General features: G+C 36.7%; 1 protein-coding gene across 1 annotated transcript in view; it reads right to left on the reverse strand.

The window, feature by feature from the left end:
• LOC139982543 (uncharacterized) overlaps nucleotides 1–16,135 on the reverse strand; it is a 42,102-nt gene extending 25,967 nt beyond the window's left edge. The window contains exons 1-3 of the mRNA XM_071995439.1: nucleotides 15,668–16,135; nucleotides 3,560–3,700; nucleotides 1,733–1,888 (exon numbers count right to left, since the gene is read on the reverse strand). Of these exons, the coding sequence (XP_071851540.1) occupies nucleotides 1,733–1,888; nucleotides 3,560–3,700; nucleotides 15,668–15,743 (373 nt within the window). The 5' untranslated portion in view covers nucleotides 15,744–16,135. The remainder of the gene's footprint in view (nucleotides 1–1,732; nucleotides 1,889–3,559; nucleotides 3,701–15,667) is intronic.
• Nucleotides 16,136–18,232: the final 2,097 nt, after the last annotated feature.

The following is an 18,232-nucleotide window of genomic DNA, read 5'->3' on the forward strand; positions in this document are numbered from 1 at the left end:
GCTTATACTATTAATCCCCCGAAGAATTAGCGTTTTATTCATCATTATTTGTTTCTTGTTTTAAAATTCACTCACATCTTGTAAGTCATAAAACAATGTGCAACTTATTTTGTTTTCTTTTTGTTGCGATAATCCTTGTAGCAACTGAATACTTTATATCAAACGCATCATGCGTAAGATAAGAGGAGTACCGTACTCTCCCACTGCATCGACCTTATATCTTTTACGTTGTATTTGCCAGATGTAATTTGCAAACAAATTTGTTAACATATAAATGTTTCTACATACAAAATGGGGAAGGGGAGGGGATTTCTCATTAACATTTTATGAATAGTGTTGATTTTTTTTGTTTTTTTTTTCTTATCGTATTATCACTTGTTCCTCTTTTCTACCTAAACTGGCAATAATTGAGATAAAACTTTGCGCTGAATGATGAGAACGAGGAGCTTTGCGCCCATGCGGAACCTTACTGTTGTTACTGGTAGTTAGTCGCTGACACTCTGATCTTATTAAATGTTGGATAAATCCAAGATACTGAGTCATGCAAGTAGTTTCGCTGACATTATTATCTCTGTTGAATGTTAGATCAGTTTGCTTGAATGAGTTCCACACGTCACAAACAATTTTTTCACTGGTCCGTTGCGAAAAAGAGATAATTACTAAATAAAATCAATGAATAATCAAGAAATCATTGCCAAAAACGTAACATTGGCAGTCTAAAAATGCTAAATGTGGGATTTAATTTAAAATCAATCTGAATTGATGTGGCTAAGGTCGACCTTCACGGTTTAATGGTTTAAAACAAAACAAAATATAACACCACATTTTTCATTAGAACAGAATATCACTCTATTTCTAAGGCGTCTTGCTTTTAACGTCTGTTGTAGAAATTTCAAAAATTTTCAGTCAAATGCAGTTCTCCTATAAACATTTTTTTTTTCACAGTGAAGAAAAAAAAAAGAGGATAGAATTCTAATAAACAGTTATCAAAATAGAAAATCACGCAGAAACGTCTAAGAGAGCGTCGAAGAATGCTTATCAAGGCCACAAAAGCAGAGGTGCGGAACTATGAGATAAAATTAGTATATATTATATATATATATATATATATATATATATATATATATATATATATATATATATGTATGTATATATTGTGTGTATGTGTGGGTGTATGTGTGTATGTATGTATGTATATGTACGTATATGTATGTATGTATGTATATATATATGTATGTATGTATATATATATATATATATATATATATATATATATATATATATATATATATATATATATATATATATATTTATATATATAGTGCTCTATGTCCAGTGGACAGAGCGGAATCGTTGTCTGACGATCGCTATAACGCGTGAAACTCCGAGTTACAACTACTAGTGTTCCACTAGTCTCAACTAGTATCAACATATATGTATATACATATATATATATATATATATATATATATATATATATATATATATATATATACATATATATATATATATATATATATATATATATATATATATATATATATATATATATATGATTGAACTTGTAGTGAGTTGGAAAATCCAGAACAGGGAAAAGATATGTATGTAATATATATAAATATATAATTTTCGAAAGAAGCAAGAATAAGTTAAAAATAGTAGAACACAGATATAAATAGTTATTATTTTTGCATTTATGTATATGATCAGCTTTGTTTCAATGAATATTTACCACAAAAGAATTCATCATCTCCACCAGGGCAGTCGTACTTGCCATCGCACTCCTTGTTCTCATCAATACATATGGTTAGATTAGTACTGCAGCAGTAGTCGCTCCAGCTTGACTGATCAATGTAACCGTCGTAAAAGTTATTGCCGAAGAAATCATCTTTCGAGAAGATAATAACAATAAATTGTTATCTTAATCTTTTTTATCTTCTTTAAAAAAAACAGAGAGACAGAGGAATGATAAATGGAAGTAGCAATTGAATTGCATAAATATTTATCATCGTTTCATTAGTACACACGAGAGTCAGCCATTTTTTGTTTAAAGTAGAATAGCTTACTAATGATGCATATCCACCCACTGGCAGGCTTCAACGCTTTTAGTTGAGATTTCTGCCAAATATCTTTTCAACTAAATATACGTATTATCGATACCGGGTAACGTGTTGATAATGTAGGCTATGATATGAATATCACAAATTATACGATGATTGACATTTTGAAGATTTTTTTTTTTAAGCTTCTCATTATATGAAAGTAAAAATGAACAACAGACTATCATAGACCCGTGACCATACTTTCGTCGTGTTAGATGTCTAGTCTGGCCTATTTTATAACCAAGAATTTGTGCTAAAGCTTTTATTGATATCAACGGTTGAGACTGTATAACTATGAGCTAAATTACACATTTGGAGAAGGGTCAGTGCCGAATAAACACTCTCTGGGCCATTTGATGTACCTTATGCCCCCCTCCCTCCCCCACCAACCTCCCCGCCCTTTTATTAAGTTCTGCGTGCGTCGAAAATTGATTGGCTTGCATGCATGCATTATAGAAGTGATCACGAGGGTTTTTGTACAAGTAACACACAGCAGAACAAATTGTTTCATTTAATCGAGAGAATCACGGAGCTATTTGGAGAATCTAGGAAATTGGATAAGAAAGCTATATGGAGTTGACTTTTCGGTCATGTGTCAAAGTTTTTTTTACATTAACACCAATACTACTGCAGTAATTACTTTTCAAACAGATGTTTTAATTAAAATCAAAAACCGTCACGCTGCCTCTTCCATCATGATGACACACTAATCTCATCTTTATGTCGAGAGTGAAATAAATCGCATCTATGACAAGGTCAAAACGTGACGTCTTTCGGTCAGTCAAAAGTTACTATGATACGATTAAAGTTAATTTTAATGAATTTTCGTGTTTTTGTCTTGGACTGGTTATTGGCAGAAAATCAATTCGTGGATATTCTTTTTTATCATCACTACAGGCCACTGGGGGGGGGGGGTGCGACCATATTCCGATACAGCGAAAGTACAGAAACAGATAATATATCCCAAATTTGAAACTAAAAAATCTCCGTTTCATAGACGAATCCCAATACCACTCTACTGTATAGTTAGTTTGAATTGGTCAGTCCAATTAAGTTCGAATTTAAAATAAAATAGATTCCGGAGTTCTATCTGCTCCTGTAGCCCTTCCTCAAGCGCACTAATATATTTATATACTTGGTTATTGACAGGTGGGGCTGAAACAGGTGTTGGGGGGGGGGCGAGGAGTGATACGCCAAAAGAATAGGTTTCAGCATCCGAATGTGAGCTTCACCTAATCTAATCTAGTCAGGTCAATGGATCAATATGGTATAAAAGATTCTAGGCTAAAGATTGATCGATTTGCTTGTCAAAATAATAACATATATTTAAGAATTAAAATGTACTAAATGTGACAGTTTTATACAATAACATCAATATATATATATATTCAGCAAATTTATTTCATCGAGGACCTCTAAGCTATAAAACAATTCAATCTTTTGTTTTAAATACACACCACTCTGTTCACTATTATTGTGCATAACACATGAGAATTCGTCGTCTCCGAATGGGCAATCTTTAATCCCATCACAAAGTATAGGCCGGTTGAAACAGATAGTATCATCGATTGGACAACAGTAGGAATCGCCAAACTGACCTGCGAAGACACATAAACAATGAGGCAAATGAGGTGACACTGTTTAAACCTATATTAGTCAGACATACTTGAGCAAGTTTTGAAACAATAAGGCATATTTGAGCCAGATTCTGCCTGTAGTTTTAGACGTTTTCCTTCCCATTTGACAATATCTATTTAATATAAATCTAAATGCAATATAAAACATTCTTAACTGACCTATTAATACAGCAATATTGCTTTGGTGTTTGTTCACGTTATTTATATTTCAGCTTAAAAAAATATGTGGGAAGCAGGACAATAGGAAGCTGAATTCACATCCTTTATTATGACAGCACACACACACTGACTAAATGGAATCCTCCTCACACGACCTGAAAAACATGTATCTCACAAACGGAGTGACAATTTTCTTAGATATTTCTAGTGAAATGTTTATCAGAAAGATCTCCATCGTCTCTATCATCCGGGCAGTGGTCTATCTCTATCAGATCTAGATCGCTATCATCCGGGCAGTGTTCGCATAAGGACGCGCGATTGCGGGATTCCCGCAATCTACCTAGAGTGTCCCGCACAAATATTGTCTCTTGGAGGGGGCGATTGGGGGGTATCCCACAACACTTTCTGGTACTTCCCCTAACTCGCACCATTACTGTAGTTACAAAACTTGCCAATAACCAGCCTGATATTATCAAGTGTATAAAGAGTAATATGATTTTCCAAATCTGTCCAAAAATAAGCACTGGCTTCGTTAGTGTCGCAATGCACAGTGTGTATTGGTCGCAATGGTCGAGCATGTGTGCTGCACTGTATGTACTATGTGTACTTAATATCGGTACGGGCATATGTACGTACATCTAACTAAAAACAACATAAAATCCGCCCCCCCCCCCAAAAAAAAAAAAAAAAAATTGTATAACCTAATTTGACAGAACCAAAAGTTCCCTTTTTTTTAAATCGATTCTTTATCTTGTTTTACTTTATATACTCTGCCAAATAAGGCGAATAGAATATCATTGCGTGTGTTCTCCTTATGAACTGTACTTTCCTTTGCCCTTTTATATGATCTGTGCTTTTGGTTTTACTTAATAATAATAATAATAATAATAATAATAATAATAATAATAATAATAATAATAATAATAATAATAATAATAATAATAATAATAATAATAATAATAATAATAAATAATAATAATAATAATAAAAAAGTTTAAAACTCCCCCAAATAAATTGACTGGGGTATTCCCCTTTCCAGCACTCACATGATCTATACAAGCTCACCAATGAATATTGTATCCTACCACTCAACGATGTTATAGTTCTACCGTTATACCTGTTACTGATATGTCGTTGGAAATAGCAGTACTTTCATGATCTACCATAGCACTGGTCAAACTGCACCATGCATGAGAGCAGTTACATGGTGTCATCTACGATGACACCGGCAAATGGTGTCAGCAGTTGAACACGTGGTGTTAACATCATTTCAAAATGGCGTTTGCCTTGACAGCTTAATCGGGATGTTCTCAGTTAGAAGGAATTAGGAAAACCTTTAACTTTTTACAATTAGTGTCATCTTAATGTTTGTTATCTAGATGATTTATTTCACAAAATATATCTTCCGAGGAAATCGGAAGTATAGATCTTTCAGTGATCTAAATCAAGTGACAACCTGTTCTAGATCATGCTTAAAACTCCCCGCCATTTTAGACCTGCCTAAGTACCATTGTTTTACCAGTAATATCGTATTATTTTTTACATCAAATTCAGGGCAGGATCACCACATAACTGAACACTCCTCACACTTATACGAATATTTTTGTTTGCTTGTTAATAGGTGTGTATCTGATTAGGGTTATGATTAATTCATGAAATTAAGTGCACACATATACTAAAAACCGCGAGAAGCTATCTTTAATCTGCGATATTGGTATATATTAAAGTTTACCTTCAAACTGGAGTCAGTTATAAAATAATAATGACCTTCATCGCCAGCTTGTAATAGAATATCGCATCTCACATGTGCGGATGAACGGTTCAGTTGATCAACTGGTTACGGATCAGTGAGTAACACGTGAATTGACCAGTCTTTGGTGGAAGTTAATGAATACACCAGTATGCGGACATCGTTTGTAATAACATGTATACCCTTGTTGGACTATGGAAATTAATTAAGGGTAACAAAGATAAAATAGCCTTATTTTCGATCGTAAAGATATAGAATGATAGCCAAATTACTCAGAATGACAAGTTTTATCTTCTAATCAGATGTCATCCTCAGATAATTTCGATTCTCGGTTCGACGATCTTCTTTGTAAGAAAATTAAATTGGAAAACAAAAGATAAAGAAGGAATTGTTGTTTATAAACTGGTCGCCAAGACAACGTTATCATTCGAGCAGATCTTATTATAACCGTACGAATACATCATTCTTGATTACAAGAATTAGTTGGAATGACATCACGATATACGTTACGTACGTAACACGTTTAAAGGAACGCTCTATCTTGGTTGACACAAAGTTATTGGTAACAGTGTGACCTAAATTCCGATACCGTGTTTGTATCAAGAAACTAAAAGCTGTTGCATGGAAAATTATTTAAAAAGAAGGTGAGAGAGAAAAGAATATAAATATATTTATTTTTATTAGAACTGTACGTTAGGTTTACTGATAACAAGAGTACAAGGGTCTTTGGTGAAACAACAACTATACACAGTAATGACGTCGCGTTACGTCACGTGTGAAACACGTTTTAATGGAACCGTGCATCAGTAACTACTGCGCTGTGTTCGCAACACGGTAACATGTGTTACAGTTGGCACAGTAATTACTGGAAGCTGTTACACGTTGAACTACGAGTCCGACAGGTGAAAATTTGCAGTAATTTAAAAAAAAAAATGTTTTAATTTTTAATTTTAAATTTTAAATTTAAATTTTTAAAATTTAATTTTTAATTTTTAATTTTTAAATTTTTAAATTTGCAGTACCTGTAACACATGTTACCGTGTTACGAACACAGCGCAGTACGGTTGTGGAACATGAACAGTAGTTACTGTACTAGCTATGAGTATTGGCTGATCTGATTTGTATCTCAAGAGGACCTCAAGAGGTCTTTAATAAAACAAATGAGTTCAACCCAAGCAATGGGTTTGCTGTAGAGCCCAGCTGTCGGATAAAATGTTCGCTTCTTAAAATCGCCAGGTTAGGTTAGAATAAGGTCAAAGTTTTTTCTCTTTTAGTTAGCACGTGCTATGACAACCCATATAGGCCTAATCGCACATGTTTTTGGAATGAAGAATATTCTAATAAATTTTAACTCTACAATCAAGCAGTATCAAACTATTACCATAGTTGTATGATATTAGGAAGGTTTCATACCATCATTTCTTATAGCTATGATGGTTGGTACTGTGGGTCAAGGTTTTAAGCAAAGGATACTTTTTTAGTCATTTGTTTGCTTAGGATCTCGGTCAAAAATGCGGAATATACAGTTCGGTTATCACCTGTTAAATTCAACAAGAACCTCACAGCTTAATTCGATATCATCATAAGAAGTAAAAAGCGGTTTAAGAGTACTTATTTACACTTAGTGTTACATGATTTATGAGTAAAAATTATAGTAATTATATCTTTTTACATATAGACGCAACAAGTTCAAAATTATATAACTTGAATCTTAATCACGAAATGTTGTTAAGCCGAGCACACACTACCCAACTGAACAAGACCCTATATTAGGTCATGAGTTAGTGTCCAATCGTCAAAGTCATGCAGGCAGGGTGCGTACGACTATACGGTTGATCAAGCCAGTTTTAAGTTGCAGCGGCTTACATGGCTATGTGTTGTTGGACTCGACGTTTAACGTTTCCCGACCTGCCGACTGATAGTCGGCGACGGTCGCATACGGTGGTTCATGACTGCATCCAGCAAATCTAACCAATAATAGGGATTATACCATTTTGTCATGTGAAGTAAACGAGCAAAAATCGTTCACAGAAAACAGTCGTTCGGTGTGCGCTCATATTATGTTGGTCATGACGCTGGAGTCGGCTGCATGGCTATGGGTCTGGACAAAGTATCGAATGGGGGTGATGACCGTCGAGGTATATATGTTGCGTATTTTACAGTACTCTTCAGCCGGGAATTCCCCGAGAGGTTTAAGGGTCAGCAAGCTTCCTTCATCCCTTCCATCAGGTTTTCATCAAACGTAAAATATCTGAATGTCAAACTTAACTATCCCTGCACGTAGTACGATTAAACCCAAAGTGGTACAGTCTCAGTTTAGCACAGTGCGTGTCCTCGTCATGATATGGTCCGAAAGAAAACTCGTCACAATGTAACGTGATTTGGAAGAGGTGCAATCGGGTAACAAATGCAGCTGTTTGAAAAAGAGTTTTAATATTGACTTCTAGACAAAGTATATAGTGTCATGTAATGAATGGAATATAATTAATATACGCTGTAAGTTCCTCCATATCCCTTTTAGCCACCTTGCTGAATATAGTCCCCAGATTTTCGAGACATCCCTGGAATGTATGCTCGTCTGTTCTCACGCTCAAATATAAAGAAATACTTAACAAGCTTTTATTTTTATTTTATTTTTTACATCATTTATATTTAATGCTTTCAGGACACTACAATTTTATGGGCGCAGGTGTTCCATCTAGACAGTAGCACGCGTGTCTATAGGCGGATAATTCCTAGTTACATTTTTAGAGTGTGTGTGTATATTGTCCATAGGTTAGTTAATGATATCCCATTAAAGTAGTCTTCATCAAGCCTCTATAGCTGTCTAAGCCACGGAGGATTTATTTTACAACAATATAGTGAAGTGCATTTACCACATCGAAACGAAAGTGTAAGTTTTTCTCACCTGAGGGTGACGATAAATCCCAAGCCGTGGGAACGGGTAAAATACGCATGGTTTTACAATACCGAAATTTAGAATAAAAATTTACAATACAAAAAACAAGAAAACAGCTTCAAGTCTCATCAAATATTGACCATTTTACAAGTCTTTTCTTAATTCTAGTTTCATTTATGAACAAACATTAGCTGATGTTGCACATTGATGATATAATGGAGTGACTTTTTAACATTCTGTTATGTTATTTATTTCAAAGACACTGAAAACAGGGTTTGTGGCCTAAGGCAGTTTTCTGAATATTTTAATGTCCTCTTTGAAAAGAGGAACATCACATTATTCAAATTATATTTTGTCGGATCGTCATTAGGGGTTAACTTATTAAGGCCTAAAATGAGAACTTTTTGATGAGCGCAACGCATAACCTCGTATAGTTTGCACATATTAAATGAGTTTTCCAGATTTATCACAAACTTCAAATGTGTATATCTACGCAGAGGTAGAAGAAATGCAATGATCGATCACTTCAATATGATTGTTAATAATGTATTTCACATTCAATAAGTGTGAACTAGTGTGAATCTGCAGCAGACCGAAACTTTACTAAGGCGTAATGTAAGTACACTGCACCCTCCTCAGTATTTCGTTACATGTGTTGTGAAGGGTGTACTGTACTTTACATACTAAAAGACATACCCACACAAACACACACACACCAGTGGCGGCGGAACCGGGGGGGGGGGCTTGGGGGGCTCAGCCCCTCCAATGAAAAAGTTGAGGGGGCAAATGCATGATAAGCCCCCCCCCCCCTCCAATATTTACCAAGGCTCCGAAACGGGCATCTGCCCATTTTTCAATGCATACTTGTCGATCTGTCCGATGCACACGTATACTATATAGGTGTAATAATTTTAGTAATTGCTGGGGGACCCTGGTCCCTCGGCCCGTCCCCTGGCTATAGACCACATTGTCACCCCAACCGCGTCTTCACGCCCCGTGAAAAGTGGAAGCAGTGAGTGTGAGTACCGGTAAGCGTAACACAACTTCGTCTTAGGCCAATGACTTGCCTCATTTCAGCCAGTTCTCCAACATCCCCTTACTTAGTGGCGGAGCGTCCATATATACAGTCAGGGGGCGGATCCACCTCCCCCCTCCTGACGGGTTCAAATGGACTACTGGCGCCCTTTTCAGCTTTTCACTACTTTTAACTTATTCGCGATTATTGACTATTTTATTGCGCTCTCATATACCTATTGACATTTGTCATATTCTGTTGGTGTATAATTTTCCCACAAAATGGCGACGACACCTATTTATTCTCCGTTTATCTGCAAATTAGCAAGGCCCGGAAAGGGTCATTTCCTGCAATCTAGGGAGTAACTTTACTCAAAAAATTTCTGTACGCTCCGCGCCAACCTGTGGTGGCGCTCCGCTTAGATAGTGTCGAAAGCGCCACTACAGACCATTCTTGGCCCCCCCCCCCGACCAATACCCCTAGCTCCGCCACTGCCCTTACTACACTCAAAAACGTCTTTGCGAGTACACTACGAGTAATAGCTACTCTCTTAAAACCCCATCGAATATACAAATTACAATGTTTTTACAGACTTTTACGTGCAATCTGAGAAATTGCAGGCTTGAGACCCATATTTTAGGGCTAGGTATTCGCAGCATAAAACACTCGGGAAGTGCCGTTTCCGGCCATCTGGGGGTTTGAAAAAACCCAAAATTTTCTTGTACGCTCCGCGCCAACCGATGGTGGCGCTCCGCTTAGATAGTCTCCACACATTAGCCCCCCCAATAATTTTTCCGTCTCGCCGCGCCTGACACACACACACACACACCAAGGAATAATAATAAGAAGAAAATAACGCATATATGACAATATTATAAGGTTTAGGAAAGATGAGTGTATTCCAGCAGATGCGATTTCAGCTTGTTATACACCGCGAAGTTCCTCAAATTATATATGAAGCGACACGAAAAACGTCACGAAAGATTATCGTTTGGTCGCGGACGAAGATCGATTAGCTGACTTCTTTTAACATCAAGTCCACCCATATACATAATCCAGCTTGTTCATTTCTTATGCATGCTGAGCACCGATTTCTTATGGAACGCGAGAAGGGCAAACTGATTTCGTCGCTAAGCTTAACGTAAGTTTAGACAACGACGTAAGTTTAGACAACGGAATTTTAGACATCAACGTGAGTTTGAGCAAGAGCATGGTAAAACAGCAGCAACAAATTTAGTTTAGACAACAGCAAACTTAACAACGAAATATGGTTGCCCTTTTCGCGTTTCATAAATTCTTGGGACAGGTAGGTCGGGGGATCTGCTCGGCCAGGTTCCTTGACCGAGAGGTGTTCATCTGCCATCTGGATGCCCGAACTGTTCTGAATCTCTGGATGCTTTCAGTTTAGGTCATGTATAGTGCACACCTCCCACCGCACCGCTTAGGTGTGCTTCTGGGGTGAGGGGGCCAGCAACCCCCCACCCCTCAGTAGTTCCTAAGCTGCTGTGAACCACTGATTGGCCCATGTTGATTTATTTTATAGTGCCTCACAGCCTATATTAGCTCTTGACTTATGTCAATCTTCATGGGCTATGTGTGGGCTATTCACTCTAGCTTTTATATAAAAAATTTAAAAAAAAAAACATATATGTGTGGTTAAGTGTGACAAAGTGCAACAAAATATGACGTGGTTTTATCGTTATTTGGCTGCGATTTGATTTCTATTGATGGTAGCATGTTACCTCGTGTGTTTTATCGGAACTTATAAGGTTATTGGGTGACGATATGTGTGGGACGAGGTTACACATCCCCGGGAACGACGGCCCTCTATCAGCCCAAACTGTCACAAGGGTGACTGACAAACCGTGCTTATCCTGCACGATGGTTTTTGATATTTCAGGTTTACGAGTAGTTTGAGGAGTTAACAATTATTGGAAATATAAATGACTTTTGACGTTCGTCTTAACGTAAAATGAAAACTTTTCAAATTGATGAACGTATTCTGACCATGTTTTATACTTCCACCATTTGTGGGGTATGGAATTACAATTTGATTTCTTGGGGCGGGAATGCGAGAAAGGAAGATCAGAACCGTATAGACTCTTTAATCCGTCAGGCGGGCCGTATAATTGGCAACAGCCAACCCTCTTACTCATCATGTTATACCCATCTACTCCAACAGAAATTAGACAAGATTTTAAAGGATGCCGACCACCCACTGCATAGACAATTTCAGAATGCAGTGATTCCTCGGAGCGGGAGGATGAGGCTGCCGACAGCCAAAACCAATCGTCACCCCTTCTCATTCGTCCCACAGTGCATCAGAATTCATAACCAAAATTACAATCGCTAGTGTTCTTGCCCTCTGGTTACACCTTCACTGTTTTTATCATACTTAGTCTTGCCATTATTGTCTTATTGTTTTATGTGAGTCATTTTCCATGTGCTGTATTTTAATGTTATATCCATCTTATTCTGTACATCAAGCATTTAATTACCCGAAATGGGTTTAATAAAGTGAATCTTATCTTATCTTATCTTAACCGTTCCGAACTTACCTGACTTGGCCGATGTTCTGCATCAGTGAACAATTTCAGAAAAGCGGGTTGACCAATATATTAAGAGATGCATTCGAATAGAATTCCAACTGTTATCATACAGTTCATATCCATCCAAAATAGAGATATTGCAGATAACAGAGTGACGGTAGACGATTTTTTAGTTTTAAATTCATATTTTGTGAGGGTGCCATTTTTTATCTTTCTTGACGTCAGGGAATGATTTTTAATTCTTGCAAATGAAAGGTTATTTTTTTTTTACTAAATGGGTAGAAAAAACCGTGTCCTACCACTACACTATATTGAATAAGATATACCGCGAGAAACAACGTGTCTTAAAATGATCCCCCATCCACCCACCCCCCCCCCTCCCCTTTAGATGGGACCTCTCACTTACCAGGTTTCAGAAAATGCACTATTTCTTAAAGGCATTGAAGACTCGCCCCAAACCGCGTTCCGCCCTCTGAAAAAAGTTAACTTTCCGTTGCTTGCAAGTGAAGTTTTTTTTCTTGTCACTGCAAAATGCAGACAGTAATGACACGTGATACCTTGTTATCTTTTATCTGGACCTGAGATGTCCATCGCTGTTATTTATGCACACTGTGTTGTGGGTATTGACCGCAGCTGCATGTATTGACTGTACACTAGTGTCTAATTACCGACGGTAGCAAGCTGTGTGTGTATTTTCTGGGATCGATGGTGGTGTCTAACACTTCTGTTACACCTCATTCGAAACTAGGTCAGATTACCGGCATCAGACGTTTCTTTGTGCGCGAGTTTTCACTCCCTTTAAAATACACACAAACAAGCACGCACGCACACACACACACTTGGCCAGATCCTTACAAGAGAAGCCATACGTACGTTGCTTCATATGCTTGGCTATGAAATTTAAGTTTCGGGAAAAAATAATTTAAGAGGGCACAAAAGACAATTATAATTTATATTTAAACAATTAACTTACATTGAGACTGTAACTGTATACGGTCATTACGTTGTGACGTTTGGAGAGAATGGCAAGCATTTTAAGGACGGTGTGATTGTTTACAATTTTAATGCCAATATCCTATTATGTATAAGGAAGTTGTGTACGGCATTTATTTAGTTTTTCCCTCCCAAGAATAACAACAAACCATTGTCCCGTGCGAAGTTATATGAAGCGTTTCCTCCCGACAAAAATAAGGTAATTAACAGATAATTAGTCTGCTAACTTGATTGCCATAGACAGACATTAGCTCAAGGATTTTTTTGTATACAGATTAACCTTGGACTATTAACATTTTTATTGTGAGGTTAATGTGTAGACCTGCGGTGTTTTTTTTTTAATTAATAAGCTTTCGCGGAGCAAGAAACTAGCCATATTTTACTTAATGAAACTGATTTATTAAAAATGTAATTTTATATAGGTATATGACTCATCCATTATAAACATGAGATGTACTATGCTCTAATACCAATTTGATTTACTTCCTTGTCTCGCAGATATAGTGCAGTGTCTGGAGTTAATAACCCGATTCGAGTTACTCGTTTCGACCACAAAATAAAATAATCAGCTATATAATTCGAAAAAAGATGCCAGCAGTAAGATTTTTTTCCCTCGTAAATCTATAAAAAGAAAATCAAATAAAACTCCAGACAATTTAGGCTCGTTCCATAACTGAAAATGGAAGCACGCAATTAGAATCATGATATCTTACAAACAGATTGACAATTGTTCGTTTTATGTGTTTGTATGTTTATTTGTTTGTTTGTGTTTGGTAGACTTCATGCTTGCTGCTGTGAACTTTATTTCAAACTACAGTATAAATTAATGGAATGAGCCAGCTTAACCTTCCGTTGTTAATGTTCAAGGAGTTTTACCGGCACATAATGAAAACGAGATTGAATGTTATCACACTATATAAAAATATCCCGCTTACCTGTTTCAACAAATAAACGCATTTATATAAACACCATTATCATTCCACTCTACTGTGGTAATAAATGTATGCCAACCATACAATGTATTAGTCACATATAAAGTGAAAACTCTTTTATTTTACCACACCAAAAGATGTTCTTCCCTATTAGAAAATTAACGTGACTAAATTCAAGCCCATAATAAACCTCTAAAAACTTCATTAATAATTAATTAAATAATAAATTATGTTAGTAGGGGATCAAAATTAAAATGGGATTCAGTCAAGGAGTTTGTCAAAGAAAATTACCCATCCAATAATGTGATGGAGTTTCCTTCACTGGAATGAATTGCCGCGGAACAGAATCTAACATAGCTGGTTGGCGTTTTACCAGATATTAATTGGATTTTGCCATTTTAGGCCTGCCCTTTTATTCAAGAAATTAAAAGGTACCAGTGTAAAGAAATTAAAGGTACCAGTTCAGGTATATTTCCTACAAAAGATATATGAGCTGCCCTCCCCCCCCCCCCTCCCTTCCAATCTCAGCTACCATGGTAATTTATGTAAAATCCCATAAAATAAAGCCACATTTCCGTGATTTAGCAGAGTATGATTGAGAACCGTGACATAGATGAATCTAATTGGTTGCATCCTTTAGATACATGGATCCAGCCAGATTGACTAGCTGTCCAAGTAAACTTCTATCTATTCTAACGAGAGATGAAAACACTTCGTTTAATTCGCAATGATTGCAATAAATTGGTAATATGCTCTAATTAGAGGAATGACAGTTGTCACCAAACTTGATGTTTACAAATGTAAGATCCAGATCTTTAAACGCTAACTCCGAATTAACCAGCGTCAACCATGCATAAGTATCTGCATATAGCATGGCGAGTTCCTTACCCTATAATCTGCTTCCAGTCCCTCCAGTCCCACCACTCCCCCCACCCCACCCCCCTGCCATCACCGTATAACGTGATAACAGCTCAAAATAAATAATATGCCTACAGCTTTTCATTATAATTCTCTATATAGCCTTAGTAGTTAATGAAAATAACAAATGTCCCTCCCTCCGACTCTTATATGTAAATTAGTCGTTAGTACAACTTTACTGGACGTATGGATTGTACTTATGATGAAATGTTGATTTTTATTTTTTAAATAATTAAATTCATTGAAAATCTATCAAAATACGTACCGCATATACTGGAGATAAAAATTATTTCCAATATGATATTGTATTCATTTGCCCAACCAGGATACGGACGGCAGGGGGAAGGGCATTAAATAACATTATAATCAAATCCCAGCTATTTGCGAATATAATCTGAGCAAGAATAACTGTAGGTATATTGCTGAAGCAAAAAGCACTGGATATAAAATTCTTCTACAAAATGCAGACAATTTTCAATATTTTTAGACTTAAAATTAATTTATCTGTAATTCGTGGCCGGACATTGCTTTACTTATTTCATTGTTTGGACTGACTGCTATTTCTGTTTAAGATCTGTTCATATTCTTAAATTGGAATTAGCTAATATTTTTGTACAGCTATTGATATTAAACACATTTTATAATAATAATGATAATAATGGGAATACATTTTTTTTTACAAATTGTGATGTACATATAAACACTTAACTTACCCTGAATGGGTCCTGTAAGGAAACACAATAACAAAACGATCATCTTCGCCAACAAAAAGTAAGTTAATAGCACCATTTTTTATAAAGTTTTGAGACCTTCCGAAGTTGAGATTACAGATACCAAATTTCCCTGTATAACATTTTGCGGTGGGATGAAAGACCATGCTATCCAGTCCAGTTCTTGTGATGACGAAAACAGCAGATGGTTTGTTTGTTGTTGCTAAAACACTCCTACACGAAAATATATTTACAACTGGTAGAGAGATTGAAACAGTTCAAAACCTATCAAGACCCTCGGAAAATCTTTGAAGAGTAATCTGTTTCAAGAACGGCAATTATATCGCGTTCCATACGATGAAGGCCGAAGGAAATCACACCCCCATGTCCGCAAATGTGAGCGCTGTCAAGGGATTATGAAGGGAAGATTCCGCAGATTCTAATAGTGTATGCCTTTAATAGATAAGTCACAGTCATACAGTATAGAGATGTATGGCTCTGACGTATATTATAAGTGCATTAAAAAAGAGGGCGTATACTTCATTTTAAATTGATAGAGCAGTTAGGTTATAATAAGTAGCAATAAATTAAAGATGATATTGGCATGGTTCAAAGTTATAGCATAACAGCTAAGAGCTATAAATTAAACCACTGATGGTTTACAAGTCCTGTGGATTGAATGTGATGTCAGTCATTTTAGAATGCCTTGGTGAAATGCAGACACATCACAGCTCGAATATAATCCGGGCCCTCCTGGGTTTTTAAAGAAGAAAAAAGGTAATTAGCTTATAGGGCTAGTCAAATTAAGGATCGGTCTGGCGCTAAAAATAGCCCTAGACGTTTTCACTACCGATTCCATGAATTATCTTATTATTGTGACAATTAGAAATAGCTCGAGACCGTGATTGAAATTGCTCCAGAGATGCCCAACAAAATTTGGAAGGCTTTTTCTGCAGGTTGGGGGGGGGGTAAGGGGGACTCAATATGAGCAAACATGTTAAAAACCTGAGGCACAATTGGCTGGAATACAACGCTGCTATACCAAAACGTTGTTCTCCGAGCTGAAAAGCATGGTATGGATATTTACATTTGGTCCAAGGCATTGAAGACTGGTCCCAAACAGCGTGCCGCCATCTTTATAAAGTTAACTTTCCGTTGCTTGCAAGTGAAGTTTTTCTCTTGTCGCTACAAAATGCAGACAGTAATGAAATGTGATACCTTCTTATCTGTAGCTGGACCTGAGATGTCCATCGCTGTATCGTTTGTGGGTATTGACCGCAGCTGTATGTACTGACTGTACACTAGTGTCTAATTACCGACGGTAGCAATCTGTGTGTGTATTTTCTGGGATCGATGGTGGTGTCTAACACTTCTGTTACACCTCATTCGAAACTAGGTCAGATTACCGGCATTAGACGTTTCTTTTTGCGCGAGTCTTCACTCCCTTTAAACTGTCATGGTATGGCGGGAAGCGTAATCTTGGGTGGAAATTTCTATCGTTGATCTGGATACGTCGAGATTTATCCACTCGAGTGGCAGAGAATTAAGGACCAGCCCCTGGACCAGGCATCTTAATAATTACTTGGTGGTATGAAGGAGTGTAGACTATCTAAAAACAAGGGACAAAATGAGGAAATATAAGAAAATTGTTATCAGAACTTTAAGCAGGCTCAGATTTGGGGTCCATTACTGATGACCCTTACAGGGATATTCAGGTGGCTGAAGTTGAATCTCTTTTGCCAAAAAAAAAAACGCTGGGAATTTTCTGCAAGGTTGAGATCAAAACCACATCTTCACAGTTTCTTGTATCGGAAATTGTTTCCTCGGTATACCGGTGATAAATATATAATATTGCCACCAAAACTATACAGCAACAGAGAGGCATTTTTACCTTTGACTTTGACTTTTGACAAAGTTGAATAATGAATAGTAAGAAGAGGATTCAGGATTAGAAGGGCATGGTTATCCTATGTAGGATATGGAAACATCCTCCCCAAGACACAAAGAAAGGATAACATTTTAGACATTTAAATGATGTAAAAATATGTCATGTTTGAGGTTGAAAAGAAGTGGATACCCCCCCCCCCCACCCACCCCACATTCCACACACTATATCAATCCGACCCTGTAGATAAGAAGGGAAGATGAGTCAATCTCCAGGATTTGGAAGAGTCTTTGAATTCTCATCACACAGACAAACGAACTCTGAAGTGCATAGCAGAGAGAGGCCTACGGTACCAAACTATGAAACTGACATTGATATTAACGATCACGTATTTTTGATACTCATGTGAGGAAAACTTCAATACACGGTTTCACCTATTGTAGCGAAATTCTACAGTACTTGAAGCAGTTCAGAAGAGAAATATTCTACATGTAAACTTTATAACAAATGCAAGAAACGTGAAATGTGAAATATCACAAATAACCATTTGTTACGCGCCACAGAATAAGTTAAATTACCCGTGACAGAAAGCACCTGCCAAATTGTAGACTTTTAAAGTTGCAGTCGAAGATGTAAAACTGAACCGTTAGAACCTTCTTTTTGGATGTAAAATTATTCAAGAA

The sequence above is a fragment of the Apostichopus japonicus genome, chromosome 2 (genome assembly GCF_037975245.1).
Source record: "Apostichopus japonicus isolate 1M-3 chromosome 2, ASM3797524v1, whole genome shotgun sequence".
NCBI lineage: Eukaryota > Metazoa > Echinodermata > Holothuroidea > Aspidochirotida > Stichopodidae > Apostichopus > Apostichopus japonicus.